The 21,649-nt window shown below is 37.2% G+C and overlaps 1 protein-coding gene and 1 long non-coding RNA gene across 2 annotated transcripts in view; one reads left to right on the forward strand and one right to left on the reverse strand.

Annotated features, from left to right (window-relative positions):
• Positions 1-12,676, forward strand: part of ANKRD46 (ankyrin repeat domain 46) — a 33,378-nt gene extending 20,702 nt beyond the window's left edge. Inside the window, exons 2-5 of the mRNA XM_047725065.1 lie at positions 2,082-2,179; positions 4,689-5,026; positions 6,224-6,382; positions 10,671-12,676. Of these exons, the coding sequence (XP_047581021.1) occupies positions 4,716-5,026; positions 6,224-6,382; positions 10,671-10,887 (687 nt within the window). The 5' untranslated portion in view covers positions 2,082-2,179; positions 4,689-4,715 and the 3' untranslated portion in view covers positions 10,888-12,676. The remainder of the gene's footprint in view (positions 1-2,081; positions 2,180-4,688; positions 5,027-6,223; positions 6,383-10,670) is intronic.
• Positions 12,677-13,797: 1,121 nt separating this feature from the next.
• Positions 13,798-14,196, reverse strand: LOC125097477 (uncharacterized). Its single transcript, XR_007126537.1, has 2 exons — positions 13,974-14,196; positions 13,798-13,859 (listed from the first exon to the last, which is right to left on the reverse strand). It is a non-coding gene; the product is annotated as an uncharacterized LOC125097477 (long non-coding RNA).
• Between the last annotated feature and the right edge of the window lie 7,453 nt (positions 14,197-21,649).

Genomic DNA, 21,649 nt, shown 5'->3' on the forward strand with positions numbered 1-21,649 from the left:
ACTATTTCTTTGAACTTCGTGTGAATCTACAGTTATTTCAAAAAGTTTAATTAAAAAATCTTTAGTCCTCTTCATTCCTTGAACCATAGCTAATATGTGTTCTGAGTTTTACTTTCATAACTTTTTGAGAAGCTATTAATAGATTTCTAGTGATTAGGTTCTAAATGGGGTGTTAGACATTTTCTTGGCAGGTTTCAAGTATAATTAGGTTTAATGCATTTGTGTAATATTAAATTTGAAATCACATAAATCTGTAATTTGATCAAATGTATTTTCTTACGGGACTTGCCATCAAAAGAAAGTGGCAGAAGCATTGTCTTGTGAATTTAAAGAAACTTTCTTAAGACTTTTAAAAAAGTTTTTATTTAAATCCCAGTTAACTAACATAGTGTAATATTAATTTCAGGTATACAATATAGCAATTCACCACTTCATACAACACCCAGTGCTCATCACAACAAGTGCACTCCTTAATCCCCATCACCTATTTAGTCCATTCCCCCCACCCACTCCCCTTACGGTCACCATCAGTTTAGGAACTTTTTTACGAATTTAACAGGTCATTTAAAGGGGTAACTAATCTATAATTCTATCTCCAAATGAGAAGCAAAGTTTGTTCTTTTCATAATGTGAACCCCACTATCTTCAGAATAACATCTGCAGCATTTTAACATTGAAAATAGTGTATTAGAGGTAGGCTTTAGTCATGAAGATTCAGCCTCCAGTGGTCAGGATAAGAAAGTAAAGGTACTATACTTTGGATGAACTCAGAATATTTGTGATTAGAAATTGATTAGAAAGTGATTAAGTGGGGACACCTGGGTGGCTCAGTTGGTTAAGCAGCTGCCTTCGGCTCAGGTCATGATCCCAGTGTCCTGGGATCGAGTCCCGCATCGGGCTCCTTGCTCGGCAGGGAGCCTGCTTCTTCCTCTGCCTCTGCCTGCCATTCTGTCTGCCTGTGCTTGCTCTCTCTCTCTGACAAATAAATAAACAAAATCTTTAAAAAAAAAAAAGTGATTAAGTGGCTGTAATTTGAAGTTTGTTTAAATTGGTACATATAATTTGTCAGCCCTCATCTTCTAGTCTTGCAGTGACAACCCTTATGATACAACCTGATTTATGTATTTAAATAGAGCCTCATAAGATACCATTAATTATTTCTTGTACAAGTTTATTTAAAGGGATTTGATAATATTGATCATGAATAACCAGTAAAAACTTAATCTGAATCTCAGCCTGAGCCACAAATTCGAGATTTAGTCTTTATACCCTACCACTTAGCATAGTATCTGCCATATTTTGAGCACATAGTAAATGTTAGTTTCATGAATTTACATTGATTTTTTGTGGTCCCTGCTGCCTGTGCATGACCCTACTTCCACAATCCCTTTAAGGGGCAGACAGGGTACTTGAGATGTCTCTTAGTGCAGAGGGGAAACGTGAGGGGGTCCCAGCAAGAGCATGAAGTGGGACCGCAGCATGTTTCAGGAGGAGCATGGTCTGGCATGTGGAAAAGTCTGCAGATAGATTTGGGCCAATTTTTCTTTCACACTGAAGAGCAAAAAGGGCAGAGGATCCATCTCATAGGGAGATTTAAGTATCAGCATTCAGGATGGATTAGAAATATTTTTCCTTAAATGTATCCTGTTTGGTTTAAATATCAATATTGGCTGTTTTTACTTTCCTCCCATAGCATTTTATTTCTAGAAATGCTTTGGTGGGCTACTGTGAGACACTATTTATAATATGAAAAATAGGCATTCTGAATTCCAGTGACTTAGAATGAATTTTCAGAGTCCAGTTTGTCCTCTACTAGTGGCACATAATTTGATTCTTTTTTTTTTTTTATCTTGTTGGCCATGCTTTCTTGTTTGGGGCAACAGAGCCACTCCTTAGGAGGTCTTCTGTTCTCCCTTTTCACTACTTTATTACTTGTCAGTTACAACTAGCCTCACAAATTGATGCTTTACCAATAGATTTTCTGGAGAATATTCACGGAGTCCACCAGCTTGTCTGTGTTTAATAGAACACCTAGACTTATGTCACACCCTTATTATAACTGAAGTTTTTGTTTACTGTAGATCCTTGTTGTCACGTTTCTGGATATTCTGTTGAACCTTCTTAATTCAGAGAAACTGCTGGGTGACCACTGAAGGAAAGATCTAATCTTCAGGCTTACGTGAGTATTTTTCTGCTGTCAACTTCCTCACAATATGTGAAAGCTACGATACCTTGTTTTATGGCTTATTCAGTTCTGTGATCAAGATGAAATATGTTATCTATCATTGGCCTTATTTAATTTGGGGGTAAAGTTAGTTTCTCAAGGACACAAAGAAAATCACAAAATACAACACACTTATTCTCACTTAAAAAATAAACAAACAAGGAAGGCTTTTTATTCCCCCCACTGAGCCAACATTCAAAAGAATCCCAAGTCTTCAAACCACAAGAATTCTTACTGTGTTAGAACCAAAAATATCAAGTTTGTTTTTCATTATCTGTTCTTATAGAATTTAACCAAAAGACGGTATCTCTTGAAAAGCACTTGATATGTGGTATTTTATTTTTTTTTAAATGCTTCTGATAACTTTGTCCTTTTTAGTGATCTAATCCAGTGAATATGGTAGGGGAAAATAGGGAGGTTACCCTCAAAAGAGAATTCTTGACTATTTTATTTTATTAATTAAATTTTTTTTTAAGATTCTATTTATTTACTTGGCAGAGATCACAAATAGGCAGAGAGGCAGGCAGAGAAAGAGGGGAAAGCAGACTCCCCCGCAGGGCTCAATCCCAGGACCTGAGCCAAATGCAGAGGCCTAACCCACTGAGCCACCCAGGCGCCCCAATTCTTGATTATTTTAAAGAGTAATTTCTTCTTAATGGGTTGATTTCTTTAAAAAGCATTATACAGTGTCATAATCTGAAATCGGTTTTATCTCAATCTCAGTATTTCTTAATCCTTAGCAGATTTTTCCCATATTTAGAATTATCCTTAGCAACAACTTCTCACCTGTTATATGCAGCATGTCATTAAGTTGTGCTAATTCTATCTTCTCTATCCCTCTCCATTGTGATCCCTTCTATCTGCCACTACCTTAGATCAGGCTGTCATCATTTCTTAGTGACCTGCTGATCTTCCAGTCTCCAGCCTCAACCCCCTCTAAACTAACCTTTCCTTCTGACAGAGTAATCTTTCTGAAAGACTAATATAATAAGACCGTGCCATTTCCATGGGTTGAAATCTTTCAGTGACTCCTTACTAAAATTCAGTATAATAACCCTTACATAGAGTTGTTAGGAAGATTAAGTAAAATTCATTAGACACCCTTGGTGCGATGCCTGCCTTGGAACAGGACTTCAGTGTGTGTTAATATTTTCCCTTTGCACAGAGAACCCATGAAACCAGCAGAGCTCTGGTGGAAGGTAGCCCACATCTAGAAGGACCGTGGCTCTGCTGGGAAACCAGGCTAAAAGGAGTGGTGGCCAAGAATCTCAACAAACTCCATAGCCATGCTTTCCTGAATCCCCTTGAGGTTAGACACAAGAATAGATTGGTCTAACATCCAGTTCTATCAGTGTTCCAGAAAGAAAGCCTTTGTCTGACAAATTATAAGCCAACCCTGTCTGTGACTCAGTTTTTGTAACTATAGAGTGAGGGAGTCATCTCTATAAACATATTGGTCTTTGCCTTTGTGTTTTCTTCTTTTGGTTTGTTTTCTCTTGAGTTTCTTAGCAAGGTTTCTTTTGTCAGACTTTAACTTTCCTTAAATGAACCAAGAGGAGGTCAGGGAGATACACACACACACACAGACCAAGAGACTGCTGGGGTAGTGAAGTATCAGTGAAAGAGGTGTGGACACACTGGAGAGGCTAGGTTGTTCAGATGGGTTAAATTTGCGGAGTGGAAACAGTTGGGATTGCTGCCTTTGTTCAGCCTCTATTCCCAAACAGACCTATTTTTTTTCATCTCCATCTTCATACAGTGGGAGTTTGGCAAAATCAGATTTAGATAACCACAGAATAGCAAAATAGAATCAATACTATAAAAAAGTCTGAATTGATTTCATGGTATTTCCAATTTTTCAATTCAGTTTGTTGCTTTTCTTAGCTTTTCTCTTTCTATGAAAATTGGAGTTTCTGCTATAGACAGAACATTCAGCGGTCTTTATTAAATACGAATAAGCTATTTCATTGTTTTTTCTTACTGATTTAATTAACTTTTGAGTAGGTAGTTCTGTTTACCATGTAAAATATCTCAAATATGATAAAAAGCACATATGGGAAAGAGTGTTACTTTGTTTTAAATAAGAATCTCTACCAGCAGTAGTGTGTGTTTGAAGTTTAAGGGTCATGTTATGTATGTCTTCTGACAATGCAATAAACTAAAATCTAAGCAATTACATCTTGCTTAGTTTTGTAAAAATTCTTAATCTTTTGCCTAATAAAAAGCAAAATAGAGCTTTATAGTAATTTATTTGCAGTTTTGATCAAGTGGATATGAAGAAAATAAGACATTTTAATGAGGAATAAAGTATAATTGATAACTTTGTTGTTGTTTCTGTTTGCTGAGGTAATTTATTAGAGGCAGGAGGCCAAGAAGGATAAGAAATAGTGCTTCTCTAAATGACTTTATTGTCTTGATTTGGTTTGGCTTCTCCAAATCTCACTCACCTCCTATTTCATTACAGGCATAGTACATCCACTCCATCAGAATAATGTCCTACGTTTTTGTAAATGATTCGTCTCAGACTAATGTGCCCTTGCTACAAGCCTGTATTGATGGAGACTTTAACTATTCCAAGCGGCTTTTGGAAAGTGGCTTTGACCCCAATATTCGTGACAGCAGGGGCAGAACTGGCCTTCACCTCGCAGCAGCCAGAGGGAATGTAGACATCTGCCAGCTGTTGCATAAATTTGGTGCTGATCTTCTGGCCACAGATTATCAAGGAAACACAGCTCTTCATCTCTGTGGTCATGTGGATACTATTCAATTCTTAGTTTCCAATGGACTCAAAATTGATATTTGGTAAGTGCTCTGTGGTTTTTTAAGTCTAGACATTTCTTCCCATTAGTTTGTCAACCAGTGGTCCAATCTCAGAGTCTGTTGATTCTGCTTTCTCATTGATCATCTGCAGTGACAAGTTCAACAAGGCATGGAGGACAAGGTAATCTTGTTAGGGGAGTGAGAAAACGAGAGGCCGACTTCTAGATTTATGCTGAAGCAGTACAAGTTTTTCTGTGAAAACAGTGGTGAGGTTCTGCTACCAATTATTGCGTATTGACAGATAAGAGAAAAAAGAAGGAAAAAACTAACATTTGTTGAAAACGTGTTATGGACCAGGCGCTGTGTTTACTTACATTAGCTCATTTAATCCTTAGAATGAATAGCTCTTGAGGTTGGTGTTATCTTCATTTTATGAATGCAGTATTTGAGACAAGAGGGGTTTAAACAAAGACAGAGGTCACACAGCTGGAATTTGAACTTAGTTCTGCCTGATTCCAAATTGTTCATCTTCTATCGTATAATATTCCATGCTGGCTTCATAATGTCTCTGGGACTCAGAGTCCTTTTTATACTCAACAGTTTGAAGAAATAGTGTTTGTTTTAATGATACCTTGTCTCAGAGTGGAAAAGATGTGAGACCATCTTTAAAACTGAGCTTGACCTTTAAACTACACTTACATGTTGCATTGATTTATTGGTGCTCTGCTGTCCCTAAATCTGAAAAAGACAGCAAATGTGATGGACAAATGTGGTGCGAATTGGCTTTGGGATTCACTATTACTTGGCTCTTTTCTCTTACTAGGGTGCAATAGCTAGGTGAGCCAGAGCAGCTTATTTTGTTGCTTTGGGCTTTTATTTGCTTTTAATCCTTAGACTTCTTTTTAAAAAAAATATGCTCTATTGCCATAAAATATAAATGTCAGGTAAAAATGAATCTAGAATCTAGAACTTTGCAGTTATTTTCTGAGAAAATGCCCTCTTTTTCTTTGATTTATTCTCATTTATTTATTCTTTTGCCTATATATTCTTCTTCCTTTTTCTCTATAAGGAAAAAAATAGCTAAACTCAAAATTCAAATTCCAGTTCAGTCATTGGTTCTGCTCTAGGCTTTGAGTTAATTTGGCCCATTCCTTTGTCATTGAGAGCTAAACAAGTGGGTACTAATGATATAATCCAACTGTAATGATGACCTCTTTATATTTGTGAACTTTTTTTTAGTAATCATCAAGGTGCTACACCCTTGGTTCTGGCAAAGCGCAGAGGAGTGAATAAAGATGTCATTCGATTGCTGGAATCTTTGGAAGAACAAGAGGTAAAAGGATTTAACAGAGGAACTCACTCAAAATTGGAGACGATGCAGACAGCTGAGAGTGAAAGGTACTTAACATGTAATTTTTTAAGGGACAAGTCACTTTAAGTCTTTGGATGTTTTATGATAACTTTGTGAGCTTTCTATTTATTTGCTTTCAAGTACAGAGCTTTGATACTTTCTTTGAACTTTATATAGGTCCGTATGGCTCCAGATTACAATTGAGAAGCTATTAACAGAAAGTACTACGTGCCCACATGCACATAATGTTCTGTTAGTCCCTGTGCAAGGAAGCCTTGCAGTATTGTCAGCACAAGGGAGAAGAGGTGGTTAAGAGCTGAATATGAGGGAAAGAAACAGGAGTTTGAAAACTTTAAGTGCAGGTCACAAACAGAATGGAATTGCGGAAAGCGGGAGAAGGATAAGTAAGGCTAGAAACTTGGACAACATTAGAAAAGACTGAAAAGGCCATTTCAAAGGCAAAGTGGAGCACTGAGGAAAAGTAAAACAGGAGGAGAGAAATGAAAATTTAACACCCAATTCAGGAATGTGAAAGTGAAAGTAGTTTTCCCATGATTTGGAACAAATGAAATTTGGTCTTCTGTAAGTAACTGAAGCTAAGATGTAGTGACTGACAGGCCTTCAGTATCTCATCATTTCTCATCTAGAAGCAGTTTACAACACGATTCAGGGAGCTCTGAAAAGGTGACAAATCATCTTTTCTCCTGGCCCCACTAGCTCAACAGGTAAAGTCCATAGTTGTACTAGCATGGAGTCTGGTTGATTGCCACAGAGTTTCAGGCTTCCAGGTAATTACAAGGTAGGACAGGTGATGAACCTGCTATTGTCTCCTCCCAAAATTTTCAGTGGAATATATTTCAAGGGCTCTCATTAGCTGTTGACCCAGTAGTTTGACTGATCAGGATTTGGAAATAGGATCATATGCTCCACTTAGACTGTTGGGATCATTGTTTCTGTGAGTTCTAATTGAAATTGTCTATTTTTTTTTTATAGTTGACCCTTAATTTGATTCCTTTGTACCAGTGATTGCTTTCCTTTCCTCATGTGCTGGCTAGTGTACTCTTTAGGAACCATGAATTCTACTCTCACCCTTAAGACTATTTGTTTAGATACTTCCAAGAACTTATTACTGTTCAAAGAAATTAAGAGTTTTACTTCTAGAACAGTGCATGCTGCTCATGAGTTATCACTGAAAACTGACATGTAGATAAAATAAAAAGTCCAAGATATATTGTAAGCTCTTTTGCTCCTACCTGTGTACTCTGAATTGGCAGAATGCCATAATCAATATGACAACATTGAGTTTTCTATCATTTGTTGAAGATTGTGTTATTCCAAAATATCTTGAAATTTATTTTCATAAATGCTTTAAGCTTCTTTACCATGAAAAAAGTCTAAGAATGTGTTTTTGCTTGGTATGTTCTGGGGACCTTGCTTGCTATATTTTGTTAATAGCCAGTTTCTTGGCATCTCCTTATCAGAAATATACTTCTAACTTTATTTTGCCTAGGTAGTGATTACTTACTAAGTAGTAGAAATAATTAGTTGTTTGAGCTGCTCCATATGAAATATTTACTCCTGCTTCTCTCATATACCTGTCATTTCCTTTAGCATAAGGATTTGTATTATTTATAGCATTGTGTAAAGCCAGTTCTTAAAAAATTGAATTACTAATACTTGTACTGTCTGGTTGCCCTACCTTACTCCTGCCCTTCAGTATCAAGGCAGACATGTGGAAGTTGAAGTTTAAATTAAAAAACTTAAGGAAAACATCATTGGTCATTAGGGAAATGCATAGCAAAGCCATAATGGGTTACCACTTCATACCAGTAGGATGGCTACAGTCAAAAAGGTGGAACAACAACAAGTATTGGTAAGGATGTTGAGAAACTGGAACCCTTGTACATTGCCGGTGGGAATGTAGAGTAGCAAAGCTGCTTTGGACAACAGTCTGGCAGTTGTCAAAAAGCTAGACAGAGTTACCATATGACCCAACAGTTCCACTTTAGGTATATACCCAAGAAAATTGAAAACCTGGGTTCGTACAAGAACTTGTGCACAAATGTTTATAGCAGTATTATTTATAATAGCCCAAAGGTGGAAACCACCCAAAAGTCCATCAACTGATAAATGGATAAACAAAATGTCATCTGCACATCTAGTGGAATATTACACCATAAAAAGGAATGAACTACTGATATATGCTACAATGTCAGTGAGCTTTAAAAGCATCCTCCATAAAAGAAGCTGGTCAAAAAAGCCATATATTATATAATTCTTTTTATATGAAATGTTTGGAATTGGCCAAAAGAAAGTAGGTTAGTGGTTGCCAGGAGCTGATGGAAGTAGCAATGGGAAGTGACTGCTAAAGGGTATGGAGTTGATTATAGAGGTGATTAAAATGTTCTGACATCAGTGGAGGTGGTTGTATAACTTTGTCAATATACTAAAAAAAACCGCCTTATTGTACAAGATGAATTTTATATGTGAACTATACCAATAGAAAAAGGGAATAAAGCTTAATGGGATTGGCTAGCACATGGAATTGTGGCAAAGCTGTGTGATGATTAGCAGAACATAAAGCAAGTTTTGAATGTACTCAGTATTTTCCATCACTCTTAGGATTCTCTGAGACATAGCATAACTTAAGGGTATATAAATCAAGATGATGAAAAATATTTTCCCACTCCCCCATATATCCTAAATTTAATAGTTATTTTTAAATTTGTGAGTATAGGATGGAAAGGCACCGTAGATGACACACGTACAAAAAAACTACTGCACTTGAGCATTCAGTAGAAAACATTTCACTGGATAAGGTCACTATAGAAAATTCTGATTGGCAGAACTTGTTGAGCTCCTAGAGATTGCTCAGCGGAATTCTCATTTTATATCTAATATCTTTCAACATGAGATCACATCAGCTTGGACATTCACTATATTTCATACAAGTCCAAATTCACCTCTCCTGAACTTCTTTATCTAATCATGGTACCATGTGTTTAAACCTTCTCAAAGTTCCAATCTTATTTTTGAACTTGCTTCAGTTTTCTTAAATTTTTGTATTCATATAGACTCCCACTGAAAATGTCTTTTCTTATTTAGAGAATAAACATCTTTTAATATAGAAGAAAGAAAAGCTTGGATATCAAGCAGAGTGGCCAATTAGGAAGTCAGCTTCCTATGATTAGAGAAGACCTCTAATACTAGTAAATGCTGAAGAATGTCTGGTTAAGTATCAAGAAGTAAAGTAAAATTATAGGTTAAATAAAAATGCCAGTTTGTAAGATACTGTTTTATTTTGTTTCCATTGTTCTGTGCCCAGACGGTTGGAAGAATATGAAGAGAAAGATTTTAGGAAGGGTGGTAAATGACCTTTTATAAGCAACAGATAATTGATACATAGGATTATGGTGATTTTGGCTTTAATCTAAATGATACCCTGTTATTGGACCTGCATTTTGTGACATAATTGTGGGTGCTAATCGCTCTGAGCTTTAAATTCTTCACAGTGTGGCCATCCACATATCAAAGTCAGATACCCTGTTATCTACTTTCAGGGGTCATATTTCTCATTGATAGAGTTCTGAAAACCAGAATTATTCTTACGGTTTTTGTGCTACCTTATTACCTATTGTGCTACCTAGATTCAGCCTTTATGCAGAAACAAAATAAACTTATTTTGTATTATTGTACAAGAGAGAACTACAACCAGTGGGTGGAAGCTATTAAGAAGAATTCCTAATGACTAGGCTTGTTTAGATGTTCAACAGACTGAGCTAAGTGTCCATTTTTAGAGGATTACAGTTAAAAGAAGTAATTCCTTCATTGTTCAGATAATTAAACTAAAAGTTAATGAAAATTCCCTTTTGACTTTAAGATTCACGCACTGTATAAAAGTGAATCTAAAAATCATTTTTAGATTTACCCATCTTTGCTTATTTTCATTAATATGAATTCTTAAAATATGAATCTTTGTTTTGAATTCTTCTAAATTTAAAGTAACTTAGATACTAAGAGTTTAAAACAACTCATTTGACCTACAGTCAAGACTTCTGCTTGGGACCTTTTCATTAGAAAAGGATTTTTGACTCTAACTCTACCAAACCAAGAAACATAATCATTGCGGCTTAATTGGCAGTTGAGTGTAGATTGTCCTGATACATGCAGGTACATACATCAGTACATGAATGTATGAGAGCACGTATATGTCAGTTTTCTTCTTGCAGGTGTTGTCTTGGCTTTTCTAAGTAACACGGTTGCTGTTGTATCTTTCTGAAATGGGTGGAATGTGTTGTTCATGCCCCTTTCCTTTGTCTTTGCTCCTTTTCACAGTGCCATGGAAAGCCATTCTCTCCTCAATCCCAACCTGCAGCAAGGGGAAGGAGTCCTGTCCAGCTTCCGAACCACATGGCAGGAATTTGTCGAGGACCTGGGCTTCTGGAGGGTGTTGCTCTTGATCTTTGTCATTGCTTTGCTATCTCTTGGCATTGCATACTATGTGAGCGGGGTGCTCCCCTTTGTGGAGAACCAGCCTGAACTGGTGCATTAAAGGAGCCCATGGGGGTGGGGCCTGTGTCTCTTTCCTGGCTTCCACTGTTTGTCCTGAGTTTCTCAAACGTTTTCTCTTAGTGCAAGGCAGTGAGGGCTGTACATTTTTTCTTTGTGCATTTTTATGTATTGTAATCCTTTTCGAACAACATGGTCATTTGAACTAACCACATACCATAGTCAAGTATACTTCATCCTAAAGCTACCTCTGACTCAGCCCAACTTGTTAGAATGCCTTCACATAGCCTTGTTTCATAAAAACGTGGAGGTGACTGAAGAATGAAAGATAAAGGAAGAGACGAAGGAGTCCTTGCTATGGAAAACTTACCCTAATATGGACCAACTAAAGTGAAGTGTTCAAAAGGAGAAAGATTTTCTTATGTGATTACTTTTTTGTTAGTTGGTTGATTTGGGTTTTGTTTATTTTTGCAGGAGCCCCTTTTCTTCTTTTTCTTCTTCTTTCCTGGGAATAGGGGAAAGAATGAAACATTAAGCTTAAAACTTGAAGTGCTTTTTTTTCACATCCTGTATAGCAAATCAGTATTGTGGGAATCTGTTTGGTTTATTTTAATATTTTTAAGTCTAGTTACAAACCGAACAGAACTCTAGAAAATTAGCTGTGTTTTCTTCAAAAATGATTGATTTGATCTTATATTTATTTGTTTATAGGATAATTTTGGTTCTCTTTTTTGTAAACTGCTTTGCTTGTTGTTAATATCTGTGAAAAAACTTAAGTTCATTTAGTTCACTTTCACGTTTCCTCCTAGTGTTTTTATCAAAGATTTCCTGTTCATCAAAAATATAGTCAGGAAACACTTTTTCTACTCAGTAGTTAGCAGGGAAAGATAATTTGAACATCTGTCACTGTAATTCTGTAGTGCAATTTTTGTGGAAAATTCAGCTTTACAGGCTAGCTGTGCTATCACAACTGTATGTGCAATCCTGTTTAGAGGCCCTGTTAGAATTGTCTTAACAGTCTCATCCGTGTCAGTAATTCTCTGATGCAAGAACGGATGGAGCATTTCTGAGGTAACTGTGTTGAGCACTACTGTACTGGGTGCCGTTAACTCCTTATGGATGGCAATATTATGTAAATTAAAATCTGGTCCTCAAATGATCTTAGAGCTTTCAGCAGTATGTTTGAAGGCCTCTTTTGTTAATGACTCTGTTGTGTATAAATCATATTCTTGAGTTTTTAAAAAGTATATGAAGTTGACAGTTATTTACTGAGTGTAGTCAGAAAATTGTAGTGAAAGAACTAATGGTTTTATTTTTTAGAACAAAGGCATCTAAGCTACTGCTAATTGAATTGTTGTTAGAGGTAGAAATTATAGTTTAGAGTAGGATTGGCATTTCTGTGATTCTCGTTGCTTCTTGATATTTTTTCTCTTGTATTTATATATGTAGGATTGAGGTGTTTGCTTTCATGTGGCTTTATCCTCTCTCAAAGAGCTGTTTAAAAATTCCTGATTTTACTGACTGCTTCAGGATCAGCTCACAAAGTCTTGTTTTTAGGGTAGAAACAAAATAAATAAAATACAGTAAAATAAAAGCCGACTTTAGAGTGGAGAACACTAGAACTCAGAATCGGAGTATATTCAGAATGAAAGCTTTGGAATTTGCTTTATGTTTGTAAATCTAAATAGATAAGCAGGATTGGTTAACATATATGTAAAGATACTGCATTTTTAAAAGATTTTAAGTGCTGATTTCTTTGTATTTTAATCTCTGCATTCAGCATTCAGTAATACTACCAATAAACGCATTTATAGTCTCTTAATCACAATCCATTTTCTTAGTGTGTCATTGTTTTCTTTTAATTTAGGACTCTTTGTAATGGGTTACAATTGCCTGTTTAAAAAAATGTTTTTTTTCAAACCTGATATAACAGGTATATTGAATTTCACGTATGTTTGCCTTGTAAGTGCTCTGAAACTAATTTGGGTGAAATCCACAAGCATGTGGATTCAAGAGCGACAGTAGCTACCATGATCAACCACCTTTCTTATTTTTACTTAACATGCCACATCTTGTGCTGCCAGTCAGTCCCCCGACCCAAGCTACATTTTCCCATTTTGCAAAGTGAGAAAACTGACACAGGGAGGGTTGTGACTTATCCAAAGTCAGACAGATAGAACATAGTGGAACAGAGATTCCAAGCTGAGGCTGTATCCCCAATTATAAGTTTCTTTTTTCCTTCTGCCCCACTGTCATACACCTAACAGTGGAGTCATCTAGAAACTTGCCTGCTGCCATCACAGTAACACATTACTAAGTTTTCCACCCACATTCCTAAAAACTTTCCTCCTCCTCTAATGCGCCATTTACCACATCTTCTTAGTATTAACCAACCTTTAAAATTAAAGGTCTAACTCTGGCATGTTCAGAAGACCTTCCCTAGTTAACCTTGACAGCCTACTTCTCTGCCTCTTATCTGTTACCATACTGAATAAACATTGTTTTTTCATTTGTCTCTTATTAGAAGCTTCATGAGAGCAGGGGCTTAATCCCTATTACTACCCTATTTGTCCACAGTGCCTCCTATGTTGTGTAGGACTCTTTGTACACACATACTGACAGCATTGCTTTTTCACCTGTAGCTGTATTTTTTCTTTTCAGATTAAATAGCTTTTTACCTTTCACATGTTCTAACAGGCTGCATGTGTGAACGGTGTTGTTCATTCTTTCACAGTATGCCTGTCGCTTGATAGAAGAATTGCACAGTCATAAACGCTGTGGCTCCTTTACTAAGAGCATGCAGGCTCATTTACCGTAGGTAAATACACACACACACACACACACACACACACACATATATATGTATATATAATTGGTGTATTCTTGCTCTAGAAGTCCAGGAACAATACTTACCTGTTAATGTTGTTTTGGTTTGGCTTTTTTTTTTTCTTTTCCCAACCAGTTCTTATTCTTTGTCTTGTGAAGTTGTTCATGTATGTATCAAAGTACTTTTAGCTGCAGGAAACCAAAATCCAAATTAACAGTGGTTTAAACCATAGGAAGTTACTGATTGATACAACTGGAAGTGTAGAGGTAGAATAGACCCCAAGGGTGATAATCCAAATTTACCTCAGTTCTCCTGTGCTTCCGGCTCTGCCCTCCTGCTTGTTCACTTCATCCTCCAGCTGGTTCTGAGATGAGCTTAGAATTTTCAGGCCTCATATCCATTTGTAATCATGAAGAGAAAAAGAAGGAGACTGTCTTTCCTGTGGTTTTCTCCTAGGAAACTTCTGCCAGGCGCCCAGCAAACTTGCTCTGTGTTTCATTGGCTGACATTACATCATGTTTCCTCTTCTCAAACCAACTACAGCCAGGCACTGGACAGTGAAGGCTGCATTTATGAGCCAGTTACTGGTGAGGGTGGCAGTGATAGAACCCATAGGATTGGCTTGGAGCAATGGTTTTAGAAATGATTGGAGGTGTTGCTGGCAACTAGTAGGCAGGGGCCAGCTGTGTTTTATGTCCCATAGCACATGGGAAGGTTTAACACAATAAAAAATTGTTCCATAGGTCGTGATTCTTGAATGTTCTGTTGAATATTCAGAAAAAAAAAAAAAGTTTAGTTGTCTGAGCCTTAAACCCAACTCCATTTTTAGTTTTTTTTAGCCTCTCTAAACTGATTTTTGCATATTCTCTTTATGACATATGAAGTTGACATTGCTTACAGTAAACATGTTTGAGTCCTTTTCTTTGTGCTTAGTGTTACATTGCAGTATTTAAATTTTAACCTAAGTCGTATTTGAAAAAATTATATTATCAACCATGTGTTAGATGTGTAAGACATGTACTAAATTTTAACATCCTAAAATTTTTTTTTACCTAATACATTTTATTAATTGTGTTATGTTAGTTATCATACAGTACATAACTAGTTTTAATGTACATTGAATTTTCCAAGAATACAACAATGAAATCAGTGAGGGAAGATTCTACTTTATTTTGTTAAAACTTGGCTAAGAACTGTACCTGTCTCAAAAAATCTTGTTACCAGTGCTACTGGTGATAATTGAGTCACCATCACAGGTCTGTGTATAGGTATTGATGACTTTATTGCTTCTTGTGTGGCCGTGCCTAAGCATTTAGATATTGAAATACACGTTTTATTATCAATTACTTGACCTTTATATTGCGTGACTTATATGAAATCATTTTATTGATTTTAGCAGTTGTTACTTTTATCTGGGATTCATATCCATACTATACCTTCTCTCATTTAGTCATCTTGATGTACCTTTTCCAAATAGTTTATCTTAGAGGGTACACCAGGAAGTAGCATTTCTCGAAGTTAATAGAACACTGTGGGGGGAAAAAAGAGACCAGCACCTGGTTAAACTACCCTTTAAAATTGTTCAGGTCCAGGGTGCCTGGGGTGGCTTAGTCGGTTAAACATCTGCCTTCGGCTCAGGTCATGATCCTGGGGTCCTGGGGTCCTGAGCAGGGAGCCTGCTTCTCCCTCTCTCTCTGCCCCTTCCCCTGCTTATACTGTCTCGCTCTCTATCTCTTGAATAAATAAATAAAATCTTTAAAATAAATAAAAATAAAATTGTTCAAGTCCAAACACTTCCAACTCTGCTGATCGAAGTAGGATCCTGGGATCAAAGCCCATTCCTTTGTGCTTTAAAGTAGCTTCAAAGCAGTTTTTTAGGGATGATCTTGGCCTTGCTGTGGATACCTCTTTGGCTTCCCTCACAGCATAGATAGGTGGGCATTCTGTTCAGTCACCTTGGACTTTGCACATCAAAAATGGACAGGTCCATAGCCCAAGGAGTAGGAACTGTGTTTATCTGGCAGTGGAGGTGGCCACACTCCAGTTAGATGTCAAGGAATACGATCTGGAGAACTTATTGCCAAATACTCACCAAAAACTTGCAATGGTATTTAGAGAATATTACTTGGAAGATGTTTATAGATCAGTACTGTTTAAACTTTCTGAAATTTCTATATCCGTGCTGTCCAGTGTGGTGACCACTTGTTACTTGTGGTTATTTAAATTAAATTAGAAATTCAGTTCTTCATTAGTACAGTTATCTGAGCCTAAAACCCAATTCCATTTTACATTTGAAAGCAAAACTAGTCACATTTCTAGTGTTCAATAGCTAGAAGAGGCTAGTCTATTGAATAGCACAGATTTTTGCAGAAGTTCTTTTGGACATCACTGTCCTAAAATCTATAGGGTCAAGTTAGATCAGTGTACTCAATTGTATTGTGTTAGTGCCCACCCTAATTACTTTTACTAAGCTCTTCATTAAAAGTGGTAACACAATACAATGCTTATTAACTTGCTTAATCTTTGCAAATTGCTGTTGTTCTCTCCACCTCACAGTTAAAGAAACTAAAGGACCCGTGGCAGGTCAGAATAACCTATCCAAGGTCACCCAGCAGAGCTGGGATTTGAACTTGGACAGTGTAGGACTGGAGTTTCTCCTAACCATCATGCTGTGATGCCTCCCACTGTGTGGCTGTGATGCTATCATTTTGAAGTAAGAATTGTCTTGAGGACTAGCCCTGTGTACCCACCCACTGCATCTATTTAAGGAAAGTTACTGAGGATGCTATTGGCACAATTCTTTGTGAAGACCCCCAAAGAGGAGCTTTTGCTTCGTCAACCGTAAGCAACTGCACTTCCACTGAGCTTTTGCTTTCATCTTTTTTTCTCTATGAATTACATAATTGATCAGGTAGACTTCCTCATTCACACAGGATGCTGGAAAACTTAATGCCAAATTTGGGTTCCACTAGAAGTAGGGGTGCCTGGGTAGTTCAGTGGGTTAAAGCCTCTGCTTTAGGTCATGATCCCAGGGCTCAGGTCATGATCCCAGGGCTCTCTGCTCAGTGGGGAGCCTGCTTCCCTTCCTCTCTCTCTCTGCCTGCCTCTCTGACTACTTGTGATCTCTGTCAAATAAATAGATAAATCTTTAAAAAAAAAAAAAAAACAGTTGTAATGTAGACTGTTAATGGTGATTTATTAGAACCTCATTCCTGGCTTATTTTGTATGCTCATCTTTAATTTTATTTTCCTGTTCTTTTTTTTTTTTTTAAGATTTTATTTATTTATTTGACAGAGAGAGAGCACAAGTAGGTAGACAGGCAGGCAGAGAGAGAGAGGAGAAAGCAGGCTCCCTGCCAAGCAGAGAGGACGATGCGGGACTCGATCCCAGGACCCTGAGATCATGACCTGAGCCGAAGGCAGAGGCTTAACCCACTTAGCCACCCAGGTGCCCCTATTTTCCTGTTCTAAATGTTCACCTTTTATTTATGCGATTCTGTATTATTTAGGCCCCTTTAATTTGTTTTTAGATCATGATAGCGGACGATAGTTAATTAGATCGTTATTTTTATTAGTATGAATTGATAGGACTACAGCAAAACTGTCAGTTTCTGGAAACTAACAGCAGAAAATGCACTGACTTTTGCAATGGGAAACAATAGTTTGTTACCTCCTATTCAAAATACAATTATGGTTTCTGGTGTAGCTGCAGTTGTCAGTTTAACTTATTCATACGTCTCTCTGTTCCACAAAAGGATTTAAGTTCTGCTGAATAAGCAGGTATTATTCTAAGCTATGGAAATCGAATGTCTTGGTTCTCTTCTAGCATTCGGATGAATCATGTGAGTGGAGCCTAAAAAAATGAACATTATAACAAGTTACTATAATCACAACATTTTAAAGATGAAGGGACATTAGGAGTCATCTAGGGAAGGGAAAAAGCCGAGAGGAATGGAATAACTGGTCCCACAAGTAAGAAAGGGGTAGAACGGTTGTATGAATCCAGACCTAGTGTATTACTGTTACCACACTTGTCCTTATCCACATCTCCAGGCTCCCCACAGGCTATCAGAAATTATTTAAAAATACAAGTATCTAGTGTTGGTTACATAAATATAAACTTTCTTGCCATGGTGTTTTGTGTACTTCAATAGTTAACCAAAATACTGATCTAATCAGTAAGTTGATCATGTCATAAGCCAAGAATGTATTTTTCTGTAACCCCATTCTATTTGTTTATGGGGGAATCACCATAAACCTATCATCTTCTCTTGATAAACACTTTGAGAAATCTTTCACTCCCCCCCCCAAAAAAAAAAATTGACATCAGATAATGCACATTATCTGTAAAACACCTTACACCATGGAAATGCTGTGGGGAAGCCAAGCAGAAGGCCGCAGAGTTTCCGTCAGAGGCACAGTGTTGCCTATTTTTCACTGGTCAGCCACAGTACTTTTTCTTATTAGAACAACTAACTACTTCTTCAATCCCATTGTCTGTTGTATACTTTTAATTTAAGGTAGGAGGTTGATGGCAGAAGGACTGTGAATGTGAGCCCCGAGTTCTAAAATGCCCTGCTCGATGATGATTCACACGGCCATTCAACGCTTAGTTCTCTCATGATTCAGACATGTTTTACAGGTGTCAGGTGAGCTCTTCAGTACATGTTCCCATGTGTCCTTTCCCATATCTCTGGTAGGAGTTTTTTAAAAAGTAGTGAGAAATGAGTGAAGATAAGAGAATAACCCACAGTCAGAAGAAAACTGTCATTGTATCTGCTTAGGACTCACTCAGGGGTGCTCAGTAGATTCTTCTTGTCCCCTTTTTCTTCCTAAAGGTTTTCTTTTTAATCTGGGTTATTTTTTCATGTCCAAATTAGTCTAAGGATCAATGTAATATTAAGCTCTGACTTAGGGTAATTCCAACTTGAGATGTACAGTAGTTAATCTACTCTTAGGAAGAAAAAATACTAGATGGATTAATTTTTTATTTGTAGGAGTCATCACAAGTTAATGTGTGCATATATTATTTTAAGATCAAACCTAGTTCAGCAAATTTCAGATGTTTATCTTTCTATTTTTTACAGTATTCTTTATGTGCTTTTAAAATTGTATGGTGTGCAGCATTAGCTCTACAGAATACTTGTGTATTTTTGTATGTGTCCATAAGCCAGAAAACCTTTCTGGAGGCTAAAGAATATTTGCCAGCCTACTTCTCTTACAGCTTCCTGGTATAAATGGCAAGTAATTTCGACTTTAGAAGGGTGGCATTGCAGGGTTAGTTATTTCTTCCTATAATTGGGCTAGGAGAAGGTTATTCTCTGTCACAATAAAAATTAATATTCCCTTTCTTTGGGGATTGATTTCTAAATTTGAAGACTCTGGGTCAGAGTTGGCTGGGTTTTTTCACTGAAATTTCAGCCCCTAAGAAACAAAAATAGGTTTTGGAATAGTTTCTAGGTCACTGGCACAGAAAGCCGGCAAAAAGCGCTAACTTGCTTTGGATGGTCCTCGTTAGTACAATTCCATCAGTACGGCCTGTTCTTTTAGCCTGTGACTCAAGTTCAGGAGGAAATAAAATGTAAGGATCCCCAAATTTGTACTCTGCAGTAAACGTTTAGTCTTGGATTCTCCTGTATTTTAGTAGAACCCTGACTTAAGGGGTAGAGACATATTTAATCAGATGTCAGTTCTATATTTTACCCTATTGAACTGTTCACATTCATCTGTTATTTTACTCTGTGTTCCAGTTCTGAATCAGACAGTGGAGGCTGGGCTTATATTGAAAAGCATGCAGTCTTGGGAGGTGATAGATCTCAGCTATTCTTAGTGTGGACTGACCTTGATCAAATAACATAAGCTTTCTAAGCCTCTGTCTTCATCTGTAAAACAGTTAATACCTACCTCACAGACTTAACAGTGAAGAAAAATAACTTACTTGAGAGCTGTGTGCCTGCAGGTATGTGTACCTAGCCCTTTAAGTGTTGATAGTGTTATTATTCCCATAAAGAAAACAAGGCTTAAAAAATTTAGTATGTTTCCTGAGGTCATGGAGTAGACCAAACCAAGAATCTGTCTAATTCTGGGGATTTTGTGCATAGCCGTTAGAGCACGGTGCTTCTCCCATTAAGTGAGTCACCATGTCTAAAAGTACTTGGTACCCAGTATAGGGACTCAATATAAGTTCTCCTTTTCTCTTGGCAGAGTAAGTAATGTGGTTTATTAACTGAACTCTCGCTTTTTATGGGCAAGTGATCTACACTTTATCACACAATTTCTGATTCACTGAGGATGGTTTAATAACTCCTTTATTAATTAAAATTCCTGGGGCGCCTGGGTGGCTCAGTGGGTTAAGCCGCTGCCTTCGGCTCAGGTCATGATCTCAGGGTCCTGGGATCGAGTCCCGCATCGGGTTCTCTGCTCAGCAAGAAGCCTGCTTCCCTCTCTCTCTCTGCCTGCCTCTCTGTCTACTTGTGATCTCTCTCTGTCAAATAAATAAATAAAATCTTTAAAAATAAATAAATAAATAAATAAATAAAATTCCTGTTCATGATTTTTTTTATACCTGCAGCCTTGTAAGAGCTCATAGAACCTCTTAGGCATCATCTCATTAGTTCTGGCTGCCCCTTCTCAATGAAGAAACTTCTTATCTACAAATAGAAAGCCCAGAGATCTTCCCAGGCACAGGGAAAAGGAAAATGTACAGACTATGGACTGCTGAACTGTCCAATCTCAAATTTACATTGAGAAGGGAAGTGTACCTTTTAAACCAACTGTTGAGTTGTAAAATGCCAAATGCACTCCATGTAAGACTGAGGAGGAGGATTTCCATTGAGTTCCATGAAAAAAGATCTAGATGTGGGTAGCCACGTTGACTATATTCTTTCAAAAGGGGTTCTTCTAATGGAGCTACTTTTTTTTTTTTTAATGGTCATTTCTTTTTTTTTTTTAATTTTTTTTTTCAGCATAACAGTATTCATTATTTTTGCACCACACCCAGTGCTCCATGCAATCCGTGCCCTCTACAATACCCACCACCTGGTGCCCCCAACCTCCCACCCCCCACCCCTTCAAAATTCTCAGATCGTTTTTCAGAGATGGAGCTACTTTTGAACATAACAGAGTAAATGAGAATTACGGAAGCTTATATTTTCTTTCTAGTTGAGCTCTTTTTTCTATTTGAGAAACATGATATTTTTTCTCTCATGATTTTTGTATCTGTGATTATGTTGGCCATGTCAGATCCCCAGAGATGTGGTGATATCATCTTGCCTAATTATAAAAATGTTTCAGTGGCTGAGTTTAGAAACCCACTATACTTCTTATGATCTTCAAAAAGTATGTGTTGGTCACATGAACTGGGAATGCACTAGATCTTCAATTAAACCTGAAGCCATACTGGAGTTCCCATTCTGGAAAGTGGCAGTCCCAGGCCCGCCCAGGAGTTCTGCCCTATCTTACTTCCTCTTTGACAAATGTGACACCTTTCCAAGGCCTGCCCTGCCCTAGCCTTGAGCTGCTGTTGGAAGAGAGAAAGACTTGAAAAGCAAGGAGTTCTTGTTCTTTTGGTCCTGACTCAAAGAATGCTAAAAATAGAAGGGGCTGGTGCTCCCATCCTGCAAAATTACGATTCTCTTTGCATAGATTAAACATCTGATCCTCTTCAGAATACACCTTCTATTTAACCATGAGTCTTATTCTTATTAGAAAGAAATCATTTTGATTCCAGAGTTAAGTGGCTAAGCCCCTTTTCTCCTGCTGATTGAGATTCTTTGTTGTCATTAATAGAGCCCTGTTAATCACACTGGAGCCTAACTTTAGTTTCCTGGCTTACAGCTGGTCAAATAGCATTTCCAGCTGTGGAATAATTATAGGTGGTCAACTTATTTCACATGTCAGCCTTTTAAAATATGTATATGTGTATGATGTTTCTTGATAATTTAATTTGGATAAGATAAATTGTAACAGACTGTTGCTT

Source organism: Lutra lutra, chromosome 4 (genome assembly GCF_902655055.1).
Source record: "Lutra lutra chromosome 4, mLutLut1.2, whole genome shotgun sequence".
NCBI classification, from domain to species: Eukaryota; Metazoa; Chordata; class Mammalia; order Carnivora; family Mustelidae; genus Lutra; species Lutra lutra.